Raw genomic sequence first — 23,754 nt, 5'->3', positions numbered from 1 at the left:
TTATCTTCAGTAAGATTTGGAAAATATTGGATTCTCTTTAGTAATATTACCGAAACAGATGTATTCGTTTTTTTTTTAGATATTTTGACAGTATAGTAGAAAGTGGGTTTCATCTTCTATGGTTTCACAGGTTAGACAGGTAAATGCTGAACATTTTATCATAGAAACAAAGGTTGTCCGATATCTAATACTCCAGTGGGTACATCTTTCAGCTGTCCTATAAGGTATATCAATTCGTCAGTCCAATATGAATGAAAAGAGATATTAGTGAGGTATATATAAATTCGAACTTAATTTGTGCTATCCAAAATGAAAATAGTATCTAAACTTAGACAATATTTCTATCCATAACGAAACTGTGCGGACAATCTTATTTATAAAATTTTCTAGTCAAATGGTGCATTTTTGTGACAAAGTACATAAAAATCAAACTCTATCTGTAACAATCTAACTAAAATATAAATCTCTGATTTCGTTATCCTTATATGAGCTTATATATAAGAGTTGTTAAGATAGATTTGAATTTTAATCAGATTGTGTCTGTAACTTCATATAACTTCACTGTGCAACAAAAATTTGGTCTACAATTCGTATTTTTTTTAAAAACATTTATTGGTGATGGTAAGTCGGAAGCCAACACGAATTGAAATCCGATGCATCTTATAATCCGGTGACCGACACAAGACCCGAATTTTAATGTCACATTTTGATCCCATTGAAAAAAAGATTCTTTGAAATATCATTCAAAGGAGAGGCCATCCGTCTTTACCTATAATTATTATTGTCATAATTATAAGCATTAATTACATACTTGTGAAAAATATTAAAAACATATAAATAAAAAATAATTAAGCCAAAACCCGTGTCCTCAGCTGTAACCCGTGACACTGAATTATAACATATACACATATCGTAAATGTCTCTGATTATAGAAAAGCAATCAATCTGCTCTTTTCACTTTATGTAGTTTGAAAGATTTAACAGGACCACATTTTTTATTATCTTCAGTAAGATTTGGAAAATATTGGATTCTCTTTAGTAATATTACCGAAACAGATGTATTCGTTTTTTTTTTAGATATTTTGACAGTATAGTAGAAAGTGGGTTTCATCTTCTATGGTTTCACAGGTTAGACAGGTAAATGCTGAACATTTTATCATAGAAACAAAGGTTGTCCGATATCTAATACTCCAGTGGGTACATCTTTCAGCTGTCCTATAAGGTATATCAATTCGTCAGTCCAATATGAATGAAAAGAGATATTAGTGAGGTATATATAAATTCGAACTTAATTTGTGCTATCCAAAATGAAAATAGTATCTAAACTTAGACAATATTTCTATCCATAACGAAACTGTGCGGACAATCTTATTTATAAAATTTTCTAGTCAAATGGTGCATTTTTGTGACAAAGTACATAAAAATCAAACTCTATCTGTAACAATCTAACTAAAATATAAATCTCTGATTTCGTTATCCTTATATGAGCTTATATATAAGAGTTGTTAAGATAGATTTGAATTTTAATCAGATTGTGTCTGTAACTTCATATAACTTCACTGTGCAACAAAAATTTGGTCTACAATTCGTATTTTTTTTAAAAACATTTATTGGTGATGGTAAGTCGGAAGCCAACACGAATTGAAATCCGATGCATCTTATAATCCGGTGACCGACACAAGACCCGAATTTTAATGTCACATTTTGATCCCATTGAAAAAAAGATTCTTTGAAATATCATTCAAAGGAGAGGCCATCCGTCTTTACCTATAATTATTATTGTCATAATTATAAGCATTAATTACATACTTGTGAAAAATATTAAAAACATATAAATAAAAAATAATTAAGCCAAAACCCGTGTCCTCAGCTGTAACCCGTGACACTGAATTATAACATATACACATATCGTAAATGTCTCTGATTATAGAAAAGCAATCAATCTGCTCTTTTCACTTTATGTAGTTTGAAAGATTTAACAGGACCACATTTTTTATTATCTTCAGTAAGATTTGGAAAATATTGGATTCTCTTTAGTAATATTACCGAAACAGATGTATTCGTTTTTTTTTTAGATATTTTGACAGTATAGTAGAAAGTGGGTTTCATCTTCTATGGTTTCACAGGTTAGACAGGTAAATGCTGAACATTTTATCATAGAAACAAAGGTTGTCCGATATCTAATACTCCAGTGGGTACATCTTTCAGCTGTCCTATAAGGTATATCAATTCGTCAGTCCAATATGAATGAAAAGAGATATTAGTGAGGTATATATAAATTCGAACTTAATTTGTGCTATCCAAAATGAAAATAGTATCTAAACTTAGACAATATTTCTATCCATAACGAAACTGTGCGGACAATCTTATTTATAAAATTTTCTAGTCAAATGGTGCATTTTTGTGACAAAGTACATAAAAATCAAACTCTATCTGTAACAATCTAACTAAAATATAAATCTCTGATTTCGTTATCCTTATATGAGCTTATATATAAGAGTTGTTAAGATAGATTTGAATTTTAATCAGATTGTGTCTGTAACTTCATATAACTTCACTGTGCAACAAAAATTTGGTCTACAATTCGTATTTTTTTTAAAAACATTTATTGGTGATGGTAAGTCGGAAGCCAACACGAATTGAAATCCGATGCATCTTATAATCCGGTGACCGACACAAGACCCGAATTTTAATGTCACATTTTGATCCCATTGAAAAAAAGATTCTTTGAAATATCATTCAAAGGAGAGGCCATCCGTCTTTACCTATAATTATTATTGTCATAATTATAAGCATTAATTACATACTTGTGAAAAATATTAAAAACATATAAATAAAAAATAATTAAGCCAAAACCCGTGTCCTCAGCTGTAACCCGTGACACTGAATTATAACATATACACATATCGTAAATGTCTCTGATTATAGAAAAGCAATCAATCTGCTCTTTTCACTTTATGTAGTTTGAAAGATTTAACAGGACCACATTTTTTATTATCTTCAGTAAGATTTGGAAAATATTGGATTCTCTTTAGTAATATTACCGAAACAGATGTATTCGTTTTTCTTTTAGATATTTTGACAGTATAGTAGAAAGTGGGTTTCATCTTCTATGGTTTCACAGGTTAGACAGGTAAATGCTGAACATTTTATCATAGAAACAAAGGTTGTCCGATATCTAATACTCCAATGGGTACATCTTTCAGCTGTCCTATAAGGTATATCAATTCGTCAGTCCAATATGAATGAAAAGAGATATTAGTGAGGTATATATATATATACAATATATGTTCATAGGTTTGAACGTTGTTTTCAATTTAGACTTGTATATACAATATATGTAGATTGTCGGAAATATAAAATTTATTTGTACTCGCTACGAAACAATAGGAAAGCTCGGCGAGCCTCGCTTTTCGTCCTGTTTCTAAAGCTTGTAAACATACATTTTATATTTCCGACAATGTAGATATATTGGATTAAATAAGGAATATATAGCTCGAGGCAATTGTTTTTTTTTCAAATGCGAATCTGATGCAGTAAAATTGGTATCGTTCATGTTATAACATTAAAATAAGGAAGAAGATTCAAAAGGACCATTCGGAATTCATAATTTAAAGGAAACCCAACGACTGTATGGCAAAAACCGAAAAACGAGTCTAAAAATTATCTAAGGTACCGGTGCCCCCGGTGGATAATTAGATGTGGCGCCTGTCGTCTTGCTAGTGGTAAATACATATGCGGTGAAAGTCTCATTAAGCATGTTTACTGGTTTTGGTTTTTTTTTTAATTTTGAATATGTTGAAATATCTGTCAGAGCAATAAAATGTTACAATTTACATGTATTTATATGTGAAATTTCATTTATGAAACAAACAATTTGCCGTAAGACGAGTTCCTGGTTTAAAGTTCATAGAACCTCTTATAGAAACTGTCAATACTAGATGAAGATCAGCGATAACAGCGTTTTGCCTTCGATAGATTGATGACTTTATTATATCGCATTTTTTTTTTATCGCCGGAGGTTCCTGGCTTGATAATTGGAGAACATATTTTAGGTTCGATATGTTTTATATAAAATTGAAACTATAGAATGTTTTTTTTTTTTTGATTAATGTTGGGTAATTTCATAATCTACATGAAACTGTAATTTAATAACAAACATTCGAAGAGTTTTTTTTCCTCTGAAGATATATGACACGACGGATGTCAGTATTGGAGCCAGAACTGCTGATCCTTTTATGACATCCAGTTTTTTATTGGGTTCGTGTCGCTAATTCGACTGCTGCTTTTCTGCTCTTTTCTTTTATTTTTGTCATCGTGTTGTCTGTTGCGCTTTAATTTGTGTTTTTATTGTCAACTTCACTCTCTTTTTAATGCATGTATCATATATTTGAAAGTTCTATTAATGAGGACATCTATAACATCACTCGGGCAGATAACGCAATCGGTTATACAAGTTTTGACGTTTGCAACTTTATAGAACTAATTCCAAGATTGGCATAATTGCAAAGAGAAGTGAAGTTGACGTTTATTAATAAAGGCAATCAGATCGAAATTCGAACTTAATTTGTGCTATCCAAAATGAAAATAGTATCTAAACTTAGACAATATTTCTATCCATAACGAAACTGTGCGGACAATCTTATTTATAAAATTTTCTAGTCAAATGGTGCATTTTTGTGACAAAGTACATAAAAATCAAACTCTATCTGTAACAATCTAACTAAAATATAAATCTCTGATTTCGTTATCCTTATATGAGCTTATATATAAGAGTTGTTAAGATAGATTTGAATTTTAATCAGATTGTATCTGTAACTTCATATAACTTAACTGTGCAACAAAAATTTGGTCTACAATTCGTATTTTTTTTAAAAACATTTATTGGTGATGGTAAGTCGGAAGCCAACACGAATTGAAATCCGATGCATCTTATAATCCGGTGACCGACACAAGACCCGAATTTTAATGTCACATTTTGATCCCATTGAAAAAAAGAAAAACAGAAACAATTTTCTATTTAAAATCTGTCTGTCCAATATGCTTACTTTTTAAAAACTTTATCGACCAGAACTAAAATTTATTTCTGCAAATAGAAATAACACTTTATAAAGTTCGTGCGTCCGAAGCGCCTCACCAGGAATGCTTACACCAAATCATTTGAAAGCCATGCATTATTATAGATAACATAGGAACATTAGGAGCTACATGACAAAAAAAGGCACATGAAAAGAATCACCAAATTCAACCCAGGTCAACTTTGAATGCAATCGTCCTAACAACATGACAACTAAATAAAAATTTAGGTCAATATCTCTGACCTTGCATTTCACAAAAAAAAGGCGCTGAAAAAGGGGAAAGCACACCCATGTGTATGTAAAAAAAAAAACTAAAATGTTGCTGTCAAAATAAATACTATGCCCATTCAACTAACATATATACAGAAAGATGAGTGGACGTTTCATTAAATTTAAATAATTATTCAAGGTGTTTTCCAACCACATAAACCTAACAAAAATGTCATTAAACCTGAGCTTTAAGTCTTTTAAATCGACGTCACGGACACTTTTTGACACGAATTTAGAAAATTGTCTATAATTATTTAAAACTGTAAGTTAACCTCTAGACTTCAGCTAGGTTTTTGTGTCTGTAGATTATGTCCTATATATCTATGTATAAGCAACATCTCGTTTTATCTATATTCAAAGCTGAAATTTAACCCGAAAAGTTAAGCAGGAGTATACTGCTTTAATCCCACTACAGTTTGTGGCTGTACAAAGTCAGGTTATCTATAAATATAAGTAAGAAGATGTGGTATGAGTGCCAATGAGACAACTCTCCATCCAAGTCACAATGTATAAAAGTTAACAATCATAGGTCAAAGTACGGCCTTCAGCATGGAGCTTTGGCTCACACCGAACAGTAAGCTATATATAAAGGGCCCCAAAATGACTAGTGTAAAACAATCTATGCCATTTGTTGTTTTTTTTTCTTCTTTTTATATACGTCTATTTCTTTTCAGGGGAACTGGTGTTGTTAGTTGATGTGGTCTGTCATGCTGTCTTGTATTTTTGGTGATTTCTGTTTTCCTTTTTATGTATTATTTAACAAGAAAATACAAGTTTTATCGTCCATGTGTGTTGCTCTATATTCACGTCGTATTTCTATTAACTCACAAACTCAACATACGGCGTTTCTGAACTTTAACCAAATATAGATTGTTATTTGCTGGAGGTTCAGTAACAAACATTTCTTGTACATTTAAGACGATTAACTAAAAACAAACTGGAAGGACAAGATGTCAATTAACAGGAAACGCTGCATTTCTAAAAATGCACAACTGCTTGATATAACACTTGTAATCCATGATTGTAATGGCCAATTTTGAAGGAGGCGGAAGATATCAAAGGGACAGTTAAACTCATAAGTCGAAGACAAACTGACAAAACCAGAAAACAAACGAAACACGACAAATGTACATACAACAGTCCACAAAACACAACAGAAAGCTAAAACCTGAGCAACACGTAACGTAACCCCAACCAAAACTTGGGTGATCCCATATCCTCCGGAAGAGTAAGCAGATAATCCTATGATTTATTTTATAGGAAATGAAGTCGTCGGTTACGAAGGGTCTGGATAACTCTATTCTTGAACTTTTAGGCCGTTTTTCGTATTTTTTTATTCATTATTCTCTTTTCTTCATTCTTTTGCCCATTTTTTTTTTAATTTTAATTTTTATTTGCTCACCATTCTCATCTTGACCCTCCTTCCAGCCATTTGCATAACAGATCCTTCAACCCTTATTAATATCATGTATCTAATTGGTTGAACAATTATTGGCTTATAAATCAGGAAAAAATAAATGCTTGCTACATATATATTTATTACAAAATATAAGTACCTTTTAATTGCAATATAACATTCTCGTGTACAATTTTGTCTAAATAAATAACGGACCAAATTATGTACGCTTAAAGCTATCGATTAAATAAATGGGTTGACTGCAAAATTTAAACATTAAAAATTAGTCATCATAAAACTTAACAGAAAAAATGTTATGTAATAAGTCATGTCGATGATGTGTTCGAAATTTTGTTAGTCACTTTTATAAAGACATAAGTTATGATCATTCCAAAATTTAAACAAACATAATATTCTTTGAATCTTGAATCATTTAAGGCGTGATTTTTTGTTTTGTTTGTATTTAAATGTTTGGTGTTATGCCAATTTAATCCATAAAACCCCCAAATATGTAGATATATCAATTAAACACATTAGCACAGTAATAGGCAAGGCTTTTAAACCGTTAAAATAAAGGGGGAAAAGTGTACTAGCCATAGATTAAATCCAGAAAAATATATTTTTGTATACCGTAACCTTAAATACATTTCATGGTATTTCAAATATCATAAATAGAGAAACATTTTGCATATTTAACAAATGATGTTTCTCATTTCGAGTCTACTTTATAAATGTTTTGTTTCTCTGTAAATGTAGATATATCGTGTCTATATGAATAAAACATATACATGTACTAGTATAAAACTGAAATTAACGACTATGAGTGAAGCATTTACCAACATATTTTGTAAATGACAAAGCTTTCTTTGGTGTGTCAATCCTAGTATCAAAAACCGGCACTCCTAACTTTTGAAAATATTTTGCTGTCTTGACCAAACGATACAAACAACTGATGATGAAATGTAAACTATAAAAACTGATTAAAGATTAAAATGAGATAAATATTATCCATTATAACTTCATTTGAACACATTGACTATATGTACTAAATATTGCGTTATATCCATAATATTCATAGGTAATTCCATGTGTCAACTGTTCGGTATAGCGACGAACCTGTCCTACCGGAAGCTGGTACCGTCAGATCCAATTTAGCAGCGGAGAAGGACGACCTCGACCAAACAGACCTCGGTGTATCGTCCATTTTCAATTCTCGCAAACTAACATTGCCATTTTTGTCGATACTAGAATCACCATATGATTCGGAGTTATCATTTGGTCCACAAATTAAATCTAGTCTAGGAGTGCTGACGGCACGTCCTATACTTAAAGGATGAAGATTCCTACTTTTACGTTTATCTTCTAATGACCCTCTGATATTTGTATTCACACTATCCAGTTTTGGATGATGCATCATCACATTTAAATTTTTCGCCCCTAAGTCGATGTGAGGTGATTCTAGTGTCGGAACGTGTTTCTTGCAGTAAATTTGCACGTCCGACTTGTCATTCACATTGTGTTTGTAAGTATTCAGTGAAAGCATCGTATTACACGTGACACATCGAAAGCACTGTTTATGATACAGTACTTTTCTGATTGGTCCAATTTTATCCAATGAATAAACAGTCTTCCAGCATCTGTGACACGGATCGACAACACTGTGGTAAGATATTGCAGGTATATCAGAAGAAGAAGAAGCAGACGAACTTAAACTACTTGATAAAGGATTGCGGTCATATCTCGGTGAGAGTGGCGAAGAGACATTCATTACAGAATGTGATCGCATCATTGTTGACGATGAAGGTTCGTATCCTTCTATATTTCCAAGACTAGGTCTCGTTGCCATTCTTGTTTGTGCCGTTAGATTGTTTAATTTCTTCATAAGATCTGACGCAGGCTCTTCTTTTTTTTGCTTTGTCGAGTTTATTTTAGAATTGTGTTCATAGTGAAAACTCCTTGGAGTGCTAGCACCGTTGATATTTCCGTCAAAATTAGCAGGAAGTGTCTTGGAAAAATTACTATCCCGCAATGAGTCGAAATGTCTGTTTGTGCGATTATTGCGCATTTCTGTAGAACAAGTATTGTACGCCCTATTGCTTTGTAAACTGTTAGAATATCCTCGGACTGGATCACTTGATCTATTCGTCATGTAATTATTTTTTTCCATTCTGCGACTGTCGTCAGATCTATTTTTGCGTAAACTATTTGTATGAGAGCTATCTGAGGTATGTGACCCTGTAAAAGACTGATCAAGACTATTACCGGTACTTCCAAAAGATTCGTCGTGATGATATCCATCTTCCGTTACCTCTTCGGTGCGTTGCTGGAGTTCTTTCACTACACTCCTGAATTGAACCGGGGATTCTATTTTATAGTCGTCGCTTGCTTTTTCTATTTCGGTCATTGTTAAAGATTTCGACATTTTCTGATATGAATTAATGTCTTGGTCGTTATGATTTTCATTGCTACGATGACTTTCATTGAAATTTTGGCCCCTAAGTTTTAACTCTGCGACAATATTTTTCATACTCCCAGGCTTTTCATTCTTTAATTCATCACACGCATTTTCTATTTCAGTAGTGGTTAAGGACTTTGATAACGTTTTGGGAGCTCTGTGAGGAATATAATCATCCGTTTCCTCTGAAAAGGCCTCTCGGAATTGTTTTGTCGTTTTACTTTTCTTGATCAACTTTTCACCGTAAACTTTTGTTCCGTGGTCAACGTCTTCAGATTTGTCTAAAATTGGAATAGACATTCTTCGAGCCATTGCAGTTATGTTTTTCAAATCGAACTTTTCTGGCTTAGATGATTTTGTAGCAGACGTTTGAGACGTGTGCACATGAAAATCATCGGCAGTTTGGTCTTTCGGAACACTTAAACCAAATGACAAACCTGCTTTTTTACTTACATCCGAACAACTTTTCCGTCGAGCAAACTTTTGCCTTTTCTCGTCATGTGTCTGAAAACTTGTCTCTGATGGTCTAATATATTCCTCTGTATAGTTCTCCTCTTCCTCGTCCTTAGATGAAATAATTTGAGCATATTCTGCAAGATAGTCATCAATCGGGTCTTCATGTTCGAAGCTTCTGTCTTTTTCTTGATCAGAATTTCCATCCCGATCACTTCGGTAAGGTTCAGGGGATAACCGATAGATTTCATTGACATTATTTTGCGATTCGCTGTGTAAATCTGCATGAGTCAGCATCCGTGGCATAACATGATCACTTTCACTGTCACCATATTCAAGACGATGAAGATCATCGGAGATGTCATCCCAAGTCCCTATATTTCGACATTGCACAGACGGCGGGATGACAAAACAGCTGGCCATCCACACTAGGGAACATTTCGGACCAGTTTTAGTTGCATGATATCCATAAATCCCACTTACAGCCATTACATACAATCCATCACTCGCCATAAAGTTAACACTGAGAAGATCCAATATCGATCTGTATACCTGTTATTTTCAGGTACATATTAAAGATCGATTTGTTGACAATTGTGTATTTCTCGGGTATATAAGTAGGCAATACACTTTTATAGCGGTTGCATAATAAACTGCAGATAACAGGTGATTTTTCACTTAAAATTTATAGATCCCATAAACAATATTCCTTATTTCATATCCTGCTTGATATTTGAACATACACAACGAACACTATAAATTCAAATACACGTCCAGTCCATTTACTTTTTAATTTGATTTGGTTTAAAATAAATAAATAATATCTCAAACTTGTATGAACAAGTTATACATTTAATATTAAAAGCTGCAAATCGTGGTTATGTATAATTATAATCTTTCTTGCCATTTAATTTTTGTATATGCGTGAGTCTAAAATATTTTCCGTTTTAAAGATCCAAATAGTAGTTGTTCAGGTGAGATGAATAGTTTCTCTGTCATATATATAAAGTAAAGTTGAATGATTGATTTTTCTTTGTCATTTAATTCTTAAGATACTGAAATAATTGTGTATCCATGTATAGCGATACATTAAGTGAAATTCCATCTTCATGTTATTTGCACGTTGTTAAAAGTTCAAATGACGTTTATAGGCGGTGTCTGTAAATTTTAAAATATCCGTAATAGATAAAGAGTATAAGCTGCTATAATAATATTGTTCGTATAAGTTTTATCTCTTTAAACATCCAAAGAATTTTCCGATAAGTTTCGATATGGACATCGAAATTTTTGGTCAGAACACTCTTACTAATCCTCACAAAAAGTATATTTTGTACACGTGTACCATTTGCGGAAGAAGATATGTATAACACAACGCGTGGGTTGTATTGCACACTTTTGGCAGCTAAAGCTGGATTATTGCGGGAAATTCCTCATACCATAGCGGGTTAAGTTCTGCCATAGATCACATTGTCTTCGCCCAATATTTTCGATAACTATCCACGAAGCAGTTCAGATCAGTTGTGACTTAAAGTTCGATTAAAAAACAGATTAAACATTAAAAGGTCAGATTTTGTTATTATGTAAGGGATATATAGTTAAGAATAACATATTAGTTCATGAAATGTCCGGGTCATTTGAGTTTAAATACATTTTTGATTGGCATTGCGTGTTTCTGTGTAACCCTACCTATGACCTACCTGTTTTGTCAATTGAATTGATCATTAAAAGATGTTTAATCAGCAACGTTTGATATGACACCTCAAATCTTTCATCAATTGAATAATTTTATGAACGAAGGAAGAGAACAAATAGGAGATTAAACTTCTTACGGACATTATTATTCCAAATGGACCTTTAATCCATTTCGTGTGGTCAAATTTCTTACCCTTTTTAGTTTTTACTAACAGCTTTTGGTCTGATCATACCAAATAAATAAAACTTGTAGTAAGATATACATGGTTAAAACTGGCCCAGAGATGCCCATTATCTTCTGCTTCTAGTAAAACAGTATGGGGTCAGTGGAGGTCAGTGTACTTACCTTTTATAGTCGATTAACAATTATAGTTGCCTTAGTTTGTATTCGACAAAGCTTTTTTCTCTGACCAATGGGTGACCATCTCAGATATCAGGTTGGTGTGTTTTAATGATACACCACCCCAAAGAAGGGGGGTATAGAGGTTTAAGTCTGTCCGTTCGTCCCATGAAATGTTTTTTTGGAAAATTGTTTTAGGACCTGCAAATAAAAGCTTCCTGAATTTGGTAGCAAGCTTGATACGAGATGCGTTTTAATACTTATCAACTTCCTGCTTATCGATTACTATCATGAAATTTTCATCGCATAATTTCTTAGGAACTATTAGCATAGCTTCCTGAAATTGTATGTAACGCATCGTGTTAGCAACCTTTACCGTGTGATGCATTTTCAGATTCATTGCTCAACAAATTCCTGTTTACTGAATACTTATTCCTTACAAAAACTTGGCCATGCTGGAAATCATGTTTCTTAGCATTTTTCTCAGAAACTGCAAATCAAAGCTTTCTGGAATTTGGAATCAATTCTCAGGTGAGTATACTATACCGTATGATGAGTTTTCAAATTCGTTGCCCATCAACTTCCTGTTAACCCAATACTTATAGCGGGTGTATGATTTGTGAGAAATAGCTCACAGTTCAACTTGTGTTTTTCCCATAAGATCTTTTAATAAAGATCATGGGACGGACGGACAGACTTAAACCTGTATACCCCCCTCCCTTCTTTGGAGTGGGGTATCATTAAAAAAATCATACCAATAACATCCTAACTTCATTATGCAACAGGACATTTCTGTTTATATATAGAGACTACGAAGTGCAGCCATCTCCAAAGATTGAAGTAGTCTGTCATTACTTTTGATAAAATTAACAAAAGTTGGTCAAATGAATTATTCTACAAACCATTTTTCTTTTTTACTCTCGTAGTAACGGACACCATTATGGTATATAAAAAGACACGTGTACACCATTCTTAAAGGTTAAAGCTGTATAAATAGGAGGTAAAGCAATGCTGAATTTAACCATAGATTCTGACATGTGTAACATATAAATTTCTTATTCTTATTCTTCCAACTACAACGCAGGCTTCAAAATTTAATACTATTGTATTCACTTGCGCTCATGTCAGAAAAGGAAGCATACTATATACAGAAGTTGTGGTGTGTACATGTTCAAAAACTGTACAATGCAAGTTACAAACTAATAATATCTGGCACAAGCGTAATGTTGTCTTGATTCCTGTAATGTCTCTTAGAACTGTTCCAGAGATTGAATTCTACAATCGTTCCTGATTATGTGTTCCAGAGTCGAATTGCCGTATGAAAGAATGCGTGTAAATACACATGTATTCTAATATGTGGTTGTAGAAAGCGTGTGTCATGACCCCGAGTCGATCTAGTGGATGTTTGAAGATAAATTGTAGCTGGAATAGCAACAAGTTGATGTTGCTTTTTGTACATCATGACAAGTTAACATCTTGCCCGTCGTCCATACGACGAGTCCCATTTCAACTTACCGAGCATTATACTGCTTTAAAATTTGAAGTCATTGCAGACATATCTGGCTTTGAACTGTTCCAACTTTTTGATATTTGCAGTTTTATACGGGCTCCAGTCTGTTGATGCATACTCAACAAGGCGACGTACAAGTGCAGCGTAACATTTCGCTTTGATATTGAGAAGACAACCATGCAGGTTTCGATTAAGGAAGGCACATGTGGAATTCGCCTCATTTGATGTCTACATGCTTGGTCCAGGCCAGGGGCATTGTGAATCGGACGTGGGTACATAAAGATCTGTTAGAGTGCATACAATATAAGTCTATTTTCCCTACCTAACAATAGTATAAAACATTGGACTTTTCTTCCCTTTTACAAGCATTCCTAATTCCAAACTTAAAGACAAATTAAACGAATTGGTCTTACTTAGCTTCATAAAAAAATGGCCAACGTAGATGCAAAATATCTTGTTTTAGGGAAGGACAAATTATATTTTGTAAAAAAAACCCACTCTTATTAAAAGAAAATCTCTGAGACATTATCAAGATGTTTAATTTCTTGAATGATAACATATTTGTTACGATTAGATGACGCGTTTTTCTATGGGAACCAACTGTGATCCTATTCTTGCCGACTTGTTCCGTGGTTTATACGAGGTCGACTTCATACAGGAGGGTTTTTTTTAAGGAAGAATGAAAAGAAGCTAGCCATTACCCTTTAACGTCCACGTTCTGCTATTTTAATAGATGATGTCCTTTCGCTTAATAATTCAAAGTGATGTGACTATGTAAAACGCATCTATCTATGTCATTGAACTTGAAACAAAGGATACAACAGATAAGTTGAATCTGCCTCATATTTTGACTTACATCTAGAAACTGACAAAGAGGATCGAATGAGAAAAATACTTTACGACAAAAGAGATGATTTCAGCTTCCCAATTTTTAATTACTTCCATTTCTAAGTAGCAAACATTCCAGCAACGCCTGCATATGGAGTATATACCTCCCAGTTGATACGATATTTCAGAGCTTGTGTTTCCCATCATGCTTTTCTTTATAAAGGGTTGCTGCTTACAAGGAAGCTATTAAATCATGGGTTCGAATAGTGTCGACGTTGAAGTCTTCCCTTTGAAAATTTCACAAACGCCATAACGAGATGGTTAACTTTTAAGGAATATCTCATTCTGTTTCACAGATGCTGACGGATAATTTCTAATCGTCTTATTGTCGTAATCACAATCCCGTCCTCTTTTCCTGTGACATCATCAAATTAGACTTATCCCCGAGTGTGTACTTACAGGTGCCACATGTTGAGTAGGTTAACGTATTTGACATCACAAAGCCGTGATATGCAATTTTATGAAGAGCTAGCTGAGCAGAGTGATCTAGACCGTGGGAACACCGATAAGAGTCAATTACCAATCCGCTATTGCTTGCTGCCTAATCACTTGACATAACTCATCAGAATATTCTTAGGAGTAACACGACGATTGTCACAGGTGGAGCAGGATCCGCTTACTTTTCCAGAGCACTTGAGACCACCATAGGTTTGAAAATTTCTTTTGAATATAAAGTGATTAGCTACTGAAATTATTTTGCTGGAAGTAACACAGCTTTTGCATTCCATACTTTTGGTGAAAATGTGTACTTGGGACTGCATAGCCCTAAATGTCTAGGTATAAATAAAAATATTGGGATACTGGCTTCAAAATGTAATATTGACAAGGTCAATCTTTTGTGCCACCTAAATAAATAAAATAATATTGTAAGTAAACTTCAAGGTAATTATACACTATTATTTATTCTATCTGTATGTAGATATAAGTGAATATATTAGTTTAACTATAAGCTTTATCCTATAGATGTTCAGACAAGAATCTGAATTGTCGTCTTAATTCCTTCATATTTATAAATCAATTCATGAACTCTTATTAATAAATTGTACAAAACAATTTGGTAAAGCGAAATACGAATTTTTTAAATCTAATATAGTAAATTGTTAACAATTAATTTATCAGCTGCAAAAATATAAATAGCGTATTTTCAATGACATTCAAGTGCAGCATTTGTAATGAATTTTATCTACATATATTTATATCTTTGAATAGCAAGTTGACGTGCAAATAAGTTTTTTGCCAATATCAATTAATTTTAGTGAATTTCTATAGGTAAAATTCAATGTATTCTCTATACAGAGACATATAATACGTATGTCTCTGTCCTATATCAATAAACTTTGGTGAATATATATATATACTAATGAAATTCTATTTTGTTATGTCTGTCATTCAAACCAGTGACTGTTTACTTATTTATTATGTAACATTTAAATGTTTTAAAGTCTTCTATATGGAAAGTACTAAAGATTAAACATTCATGCTTTAGATAGAGAATTTAATACTTCAGTTCAAATTTGAGTATTTATATGCTTGAAAATGTGTATATTTGTTGACCGTCAAAATAATTAAATGCATTTGTGAAAAGCTTTGAAAACACCAACAACAAAATTGATGAATTATTCATCTATCTATCTAGATTTAAAGTGTTTTGATAAAGAGATATCAGTCAGTATTCATTCAAAAAAGATTTAAAATAAAATTCATATATACATGTTATTAAAATTCTATTTTATATTGATGTATTAGCATTTAGTTACCTTCTTTTCAAGGTATTGAAGTAGTTCAAAGCGGTATACAAGATTAAACTTATTGAAAGCAAATATGCTTTATTTTTCTTTCTGTGGACAAGCATAATGTTATGTGATATTATGCTTTAAGATATTATTTGAGTAAACATCCAAGAACCTAATTTGCGGATTTAAGATTGGATAGACACTAAATAAGGGACCGTTAAAATTTTCGGTTTTGAGGCATTAAGTAAACACACCTATAATCAAATCAAAGACCTAGAAAAAAAACGTCTTTAAGTAACTTTCACATCACACTCATGATAACAATACTTTATTTTAGGATATCCACTTTTGGTTTTGAGCAGAGGGTCTGGAGCGTATACCTGATGGTTATTACAGAAACACGTGTCAAGTGCATTGAGACACGTAGGTCTTGAGCAGAGGGTCTGGAGCGTACATGATGGTTATTACAGAAACACATGTCAAGTGCATTGAGATACGTATCGTGCTTTTTCATAAGGATCAGAAACACTCAATGCCATGAAATCAAATTCCCCAAAAAATTATGATAATGTTATAAATTAATGATCAGAATTACATTAATTATTAAGTGATTAAATCACAGACAGGCCTGTTTAAATCAAATTGTAGCAGGTATTGCAACTAACATTAGACTGTATCAGTTCTGCTGCACTAGATGTGCATTCTGCAATAAATATTTAATTGATTAATGATTGATTATCATCCAGTGGCAAATATTTCATGCATGTTCACGACGATCAAACTTCGAAAAATCAACACCAAAAACAGATATTGAAGAACAGATGCTGACATATAGATGCTGATCATTATATTTTAACCCCTTTTTACCTTTTATAATATTGTTGGGTTACTGTCTCTTCAATGTTTATCCCATGTGTGCTTTTGTTAATATTGAATGTAAAAAGTTATATAACGCTCAAGTAGATGCAGCCACAATGCATAAAGTTTACATCATCTATAATTGATATTCCATATGGAAACCATCCCTTGACTATATATTACTAACTGAACTTTACAAAGAAAATTTCAATTAGCACCTTCCCTTTAAATGAAATCAATATCTGAAACTTCCTGACAAGGAAACTGTATATAATGAAGTAATTGTTCATTTAAAACATAAGAGAGGCTATGTAAAGGGAAATGCATCTGTTTTTTCTGATTATTTCCATCTGAGAAAATCACAATAACATTTCATAAAATTTGGTACGTCTAAATCACTTTTCTGGATTTACCTTCATCAGGAAAGCTTAAACCCAGAAATTTGAAGCCAAAGATGTTAAACTACCTGAATAATTTGAGAAGCTATATGACCAAAAAGTCTTTAAGGTAAATTAAAGAAGATATGAAAAGAGTGATGATTGAAAAGAACCTCAGTGAAACATACATTTTACAGTCATGAAGCATTGGTTTATTAATCAATAAAAGAATACATAGTAATTGTTAATAAGACAATCACCTATTAACACTACACTTAATAAACTGTTGACACACAGATATGTCTCGCCTTTTTGTAATTTAATAGTATAATGCAAATATTGAATCCAAATGGCAATATTTAAACATGTAAACTATGCAAAACATTCAAAGTCAATGAACCATGACTTACGGTGCAGGACCAAATAACACAATGGAAATGAGAAATGCCAATGCTGTATACCAAATACCATTGACTTATCAAAAGTGGTTCTCTGTACAAAAACCTAAACACAAACTTTAATTTGTAAACAATGTAAAAGTTTCAAATTAAATATACCATGCTGAGGCGGTGGGCCATATAATCATCATCATGGAAAAGAGACTTGCAAATGTTGATACAACTGCATACCAAATATCATTAACAGTAGTGGTTCCTCATAAACTGATCTAATCACAAACTTAACATTTAAGCTATGCAAAACATTCAAAGCCAATAGACCAATACTGAGGGGGCAGAGCCAGATAATTTTCCATGGAAATGAGATGTACGATGCTAATGAATCTGCATACCAAATATCATTGACCTACCACTTATGGTTCCCCTTTATCTGACCTTATCACAAACTTATACATGAAAAGTAAGCAAAAGTTTCAAAGTTAATAGCCCATGACTGAGGGGGCGGGGTTGAATAATCTCTATGGAAATGAGAAGTGCCAATGCTAATGCATCTACATACCAAACATCATTGAGCTACAACTAGTGGTTCCTCTTAAACTGACCAAAGCACAAGCTAATACATTGTTGATACAGCTGCTGCTGTCAGAAACAGTATACCTAAGTTTCGCTTTTTGATTCCGTCAAGGTGAGACAAAAATGCATTAATCTGGGAATACTATAGGTCTTTTATAGACTGTAATCAAATACCCAGCTTTACTACACATTTTACAAGTGATTGATTTTTGTTTATTCAATGCCAAGATTCTACATAACTAACCCTCTTTGTTAAGATGACATATTTTTCTTAAAACATCATCAAACCTAAACATGCCTGAACTCAACCAGCATTTGATGGGAGCTATTATTGGTTCATCCTTTATATGTGTTCTGGTGCTGTATGAAACTGGACTTGATTCATTCTTAGAGAGCATACATTAGCACTCAAGAAATAGCATATGTTATGGCACCTTGAAAATGATCATAAACTGTTGACACAGATATATGTCTTGCTTGTTTTTAGTTTTGATAGTGAAATGCAACTGTTGAAATCAAAATGACACTACTTTAACATGTAAACTATGTAAAACATTCAAAGTCAATGAATCATGACTAAGGTGCAGGGCCAAATAATCTCCATCAAAATGAGATGTGCCAATGTAAATAAAACTGCATTCCAAATAACATTAACTTATCACAAGTGGTTCTGACCTAATTAAAATCTGTAACCAATTGTTGATGCCACAGAAACAACATTTATGTCTTGCATCCACAATTTTTTTGTAACACTTCCATTAGGCCATTTCACACATAAGAACTCAACTTGAATTATGGCAACATAAGAATGCATTAACTTTAATTAATTATTTTATTCCAAAATTAAATAATTAAGTAACAATTGGTATATATATTATGAACTCAAAATGGTAACTAAACATCAACAGATCAATTTGTAATTAATATCAAAATTTTGATTTAAAGTAAATCCTAAAAGCATAGCTTTTGACTAGTTTAAAATAAAATGAAATCTCTGAAGTAAAGCAGCACCTAAGACAATTGCTAGAAACCTATTAAAGGTGAAATAATAATGTGTTCATAATACGAAGGTTTTCAATTTACCCAGGAGTTCAATTTAGACCAGTTTCCAGTTTACACAGGAGTTCAATTTAAACTGGTTACCAATTTACACAAGGTTCACTGTGCATGATTTCTAAAAATATTGAAAATGTATTTCAACTGGTATTTTCGAAAAACATCATAACATGATAATTATAATCAAGTACATCTGGATTACCATTAATAACGCAATAGGCGAATCCGGGGGGTCCCTCAGGGGGCCCATGTCCCCGTTTTGTGGGAAAATTTTGGTTGATTATATAGGGAATCACTGAAGCATGACTGATTCCTCCACTGAACTCTCTTTCAATTTTGAATTCAGATTGCTACTTTCGAAAACAATGATTAAACAGTTGCCCTATTCTTGAGTCTTGGGCTCATTAAAATTTCAAACATCCTTGTTTGGACAGATTGAAACTGATTGTTTATATGAAATTTGAGCTTGGTCCTCGCAGACTGCCTTGTAAAAATTAAACTGAAGAATATTTTAATGAAAATATTTTCTTTTTACTTCTTAAACAAAAGCATATACCAGACTTTTTATTTTACAAAATAAATAAAGAAAATGTTTTCAACATTCATAACTTTGTGAGATAAAATGTGTAAAGCTTCTGGCTATCCAAATCATGATATTCTTCCACATATATATATAGGAGTTACTGCATAATATCACATTTTTATATCTTTTTTATCATATAAAAATTCCTATTTTCAAAATCTACTAGTAAATAAATTGTCATTTGATATATATTCTAGATCTGGAAATAGTAGCATGTTCAGTTTACATTTTGAAGGCAGAAAAACTAAAATATTTTGTTTACACACGTCCTCATATTTATCACATTAATTCTTTTCAAGATTTATCCTCTTTTCATCCTTTAAATGTACAATTAAATTCTTCAAGATAAGATCACAACTACAATCTGTATAAAATGATTTGACATTCAAGAAAAATAAATTGTTGACACAGATATGTATCTCCTGTATGTAATTTTGATAGTTAAATGCAAATGTTCAAATTAAAAAAGCAATACTCATGATACTTTGTGTCAAATAAGCTCCATATAATGAAATGTGCCAATGCTTATAAAGCTCCATATCAAATATCATCAACCTACCATTAATGGTTCCCCTAAAACTGACCTAATCACAAACTTTATTCAATTGTTAATGCCGCTACTGCTGTGGAAAACAGCATGCCTAAGTCTCCGTTTTTTACTTCACCATTGCAAGACAAAAATCAAAAATAATATTTTGTTTTCCAATATTTCCAGCATTTATCAAAAATATATTTGGAACATATATAGCAATATGATGAATTTCCAGAATTCCTTTATACATAAAACAATTACAATTACACAATAAAAGGCTATAATAACAAATACTTGGTGAGGATAAATGTCAATAACAAAACATGTAAACCCATATGAAAAATAATCCACATACCATGTATACTAAATGCTAGACATATAATATGGAATACAAACTTATATATTATCTATATAATTATTAGAAAAAGATAAGCAGATAATGAAACCAAAAGTTAGTCAAAGTGCTGATAAGAGCCCAGGCATAAAAGACTGCTTTCTGTGTGAACTGTGAACATTGAATAAAATAATATTTTGTATTAAGCAAAGACACGCACAAAGCTAAAATTTTGAATTGAGTTATCTCTCTTTGTCCATATTTGAAGGTAGAAACAGATGAATTCATGCACCATCTGTTGCAACTTGTGTAATTCTGAATAACATGGCCTCTTTGACAAGTATGAGGATAGACATACACAAAATAATTTCCTTTGATAAGGGTATGAATAGGATCTAAAGAATGTTCACCATAATGCACTGTGTGTACTCATGATTACAGGTAGAAAGATGTCTGAAATAAAGCTAACCAACCAGTGACCATAGGGATTAGATTGCAGTTTGTGGTGGAAAGGGGAGAAAGTTTTACATATTTTGCTTTTAAACCAAGAGAAAACATTTTTTGCATCACCTGTCGACTAAAAGAAACACAACATATGTAATCAATCAAAGCACGAAAGCGCTGTAAAGGCAGTTAATTACAGGTTGTGTGTATTTTAAGTCCAGTTATATCATTATCTTGCATAGTACAGTGTACTTATCAGAGGTGGCTTTCAGTATTTAAGATTTAGAGTTCTCTAATGATATTAAATAAGTTTTATGAATGTCATATTCTGAGCACTATATGAAGGCGATTGTTCTCACTTGTTTATGAACTAGTGCATTATGTCCAGTTTGTACCTTTTTTATCTATGTTTATAGTCAAATTAGTTATCAAAGGTACCAGGATTATAATTTAATACGCCAGACGTGTGTTTCATCTACATAAGACTCATCAGTGACGTTCAGATCAAAATAGTAACAAAGCCAAACAAGTACAAAGTTGAAGAGCATTGAGGACCCAAAATTCCAAAAAGTTGTGCCAAATACGGCTAAGGTAATCTATTCCTTGGATAAGAAAATCCTTAGTTTTTTCATTGGCAATCATAACACATCTCCTTATTTATATAATGATCTATATTCAACGACCTCAGGTACAAAAAAAATGTATGTAACTAAACTATGATGGGAAACCTTTGACTTCTTTCTTTATATAAACTTTTGATTTGGTACCATAGAACTATGTAGAGTAAATGTACATTGCATCATGTCAACTCTTTCAACTCCAAGCAAAATTATATTTCCAAGCATAAAGTAATTTATGAATGAAATAAAATGCTCCGCTGGGGCGCAGCTTGATACGACCGCAGAGGTCGAACCCTGAACAGTTGGGGCAAGTATGAACACAACATTCAAGCTTGATTCAGCACTGAATTTGGATTGTAATTAAATATTTGACACAGCATAGGTTTCTGACACAGAATGAAAGTGGTCTAAGATACTTAAAAAAATTTAATTTACCTATTCAAACCATATCATTATTATTTGCTTTTATATATAAATCAGAAATAACCAATTTAAAATGGAAAATTTTAAAGAAAAAAAAGGAAAAAGAATCCCCCCCCAAATTTTTTGAACCCCCTTATGATTCATCACCCCAAAACTCAATCCCAGCCTTCCCTTTGTGGTATGGTACCTTGCAGTACAATTTCAGAGAGATCCATACACTTGAACACATGTTATTGTCTGGAAACTAGAAAAATGCTTGTTTTTTTTCCCCTTTTTGGTTCCAAATTCCTAAACGTTTAGGGCAATTACCCCCAAACTCAAACCCAGCTTTCCCTTTGTGATATGGAACCTTGTAGTACAATTTCATAAAGATCCATACACTTACACACAAGTTATTGCCATGAAACTAGAAAAATGCTTGTTTTTTGCCCCTTTTTGGCCCCTAATTCCTAAAATTTGGAGGCAATTACCCCCAAAATCAATCCCAGCATTCCCTTTGTGATATGGAACCATGTGATACAATGTCAGAGAGATCCATAGACATACACACAAGTTAGTGTCATGAAACTAGAAAAATGCTTGTTTTTTGCCCCTTTTTGTCCCCTAATTCCTAAAATTTGGAGGCAATTACCCTCAAAATCAATCCCAGCATTCCCTTTGTGGTATGGTACCTTGCAGTACAATTTCAGAGAGATCCATACACTTGAACACAAGTTATTGTCTGGAAACTAGAAAAATGCTTATTTTTGGCCCCTTATTCCTAAACTTTTTGGGCAATTACCCCCAAACTCAATTCCAGCTTTCCCTTTGTGATATGGAACCTTGTAGTACAATTTCATAAAGATCCATACACTTACACACAAGTTATTGCCATGAAACTAGAAAAATGCTTGTTTTTTGCCCCTTTTTGGCCCCTAATTCCTAAAATTTGGAGGCAATTACCCCCAAATTCAATCCCAGCATTCCTTTTGTGATATGGAACCTTGTGATACAATGTCAGAGAGATCCATAGACTTGCACACAAGTTATTGTCATGAAACTAGAAAAATGCTTGTTTTTTGCCCCTTTTTGGCCCCTAATTCCTAAAATTTGGAGGCCATTACCCCCAAAAATCAATCCCAGCATTCCCTTTGTGATATGGAACCTTGTGGTACAATGTCAGAGAGATCCATACACTTACACACAAGTTATGTCTGGAAGTTACAAAAATGCTTATTTTTGGCCCCTTTTTGGCCCCTAATTCCTTAACTGTTGGTACCATAAACCCCAAAATCAATCCCCACTTTCCTTTTGTGGTATTGAACCTTATTTTAAAATTTCATTGAGATCCATTCACTTAAACTAAAGTTAGAGTGCGAAAACTAATGTGTCTTCGGACAACGACGCCGGACGACAACGACGCCAACGTCATACCAATATACGACCACAAAAATTTTTTTGCAGTCGTATAAAAAGGAGTTCTTAATTAAGAAATAAACTGATTCGCTGAGCACAGCTGGATACACCCGCAGAGGTAATACCCTGAACAGCTGGGGCAAAAATGGACACAATATTCAAGCTTGATACAGGTCTGAATTTGGATTGTAATTAAATATTTGACATATTATAGTTTCTGAATAAATGTAGTCAATGAACTTGAAATCGGTTATATGAATTGAATTTATATTCAATTAAAGATTTCTTGCTGTTGTGCAATACACTGTGCTGTTGTGCAATACTTAATAAATCTGTTGCCAGACTA

At 32.8% G+C, this 23,754-nt stretch overlaps 1 protein-coding gene across 1 annotated transcript; it reads right to left on the bottom strand.

The window, feature by feature from the left end:
* Positions 1–6,866: 6,866 nt before the first annotated feature.
* Positions 6,867–11,180, bottom strand: LOC127700051 (uncharacterized). The gene has a single exon (XM_052203505.1). The coding sequence runs from the start codon at positions 10,163–10,165 to the stop codon at positions 7,817–7,819; it is 2,349 nt and encodes a 782-aa protein (XP_052059465.1). The 5' UTR covers positions 10,166–11,180; the 3' UTR covers positions 6,867–7,816.
* Positions 11,181–23,754: the final 12,574 nt, after the last annotated feature.

The sequence above is a fragment of the Mytilus californianus genome, unplaced genomic scaffold (assembly GCF_021869535.1).
Source record: "Mytilus californianus isolate M0D057914Y unplaced genomic scaffold, xbMytCali1.0.p SCAF_47, whole genome shotgun sequence".
Taxonomy (NCBI): Eukaryota; Metazoa; Mollusca; class Bivalvia; order Mytilida; family Mytilidae; genus Mytilus; species Mytilus californianus.
Note: the sequence above shows the minus strand (reverse complement) of the source record. Positions and strands in the feature narration are given on the sequence as shown.

Excerpts from the sequence above, each read along its gene's own strand:
- LOC127700051 (XM_052203505.1), bottom strand. The coding sequence starts at position 10,165 with ATGGCGAGTGATGGATTGTATGTAATGGCTGTAAGTGGGATTTATGGA.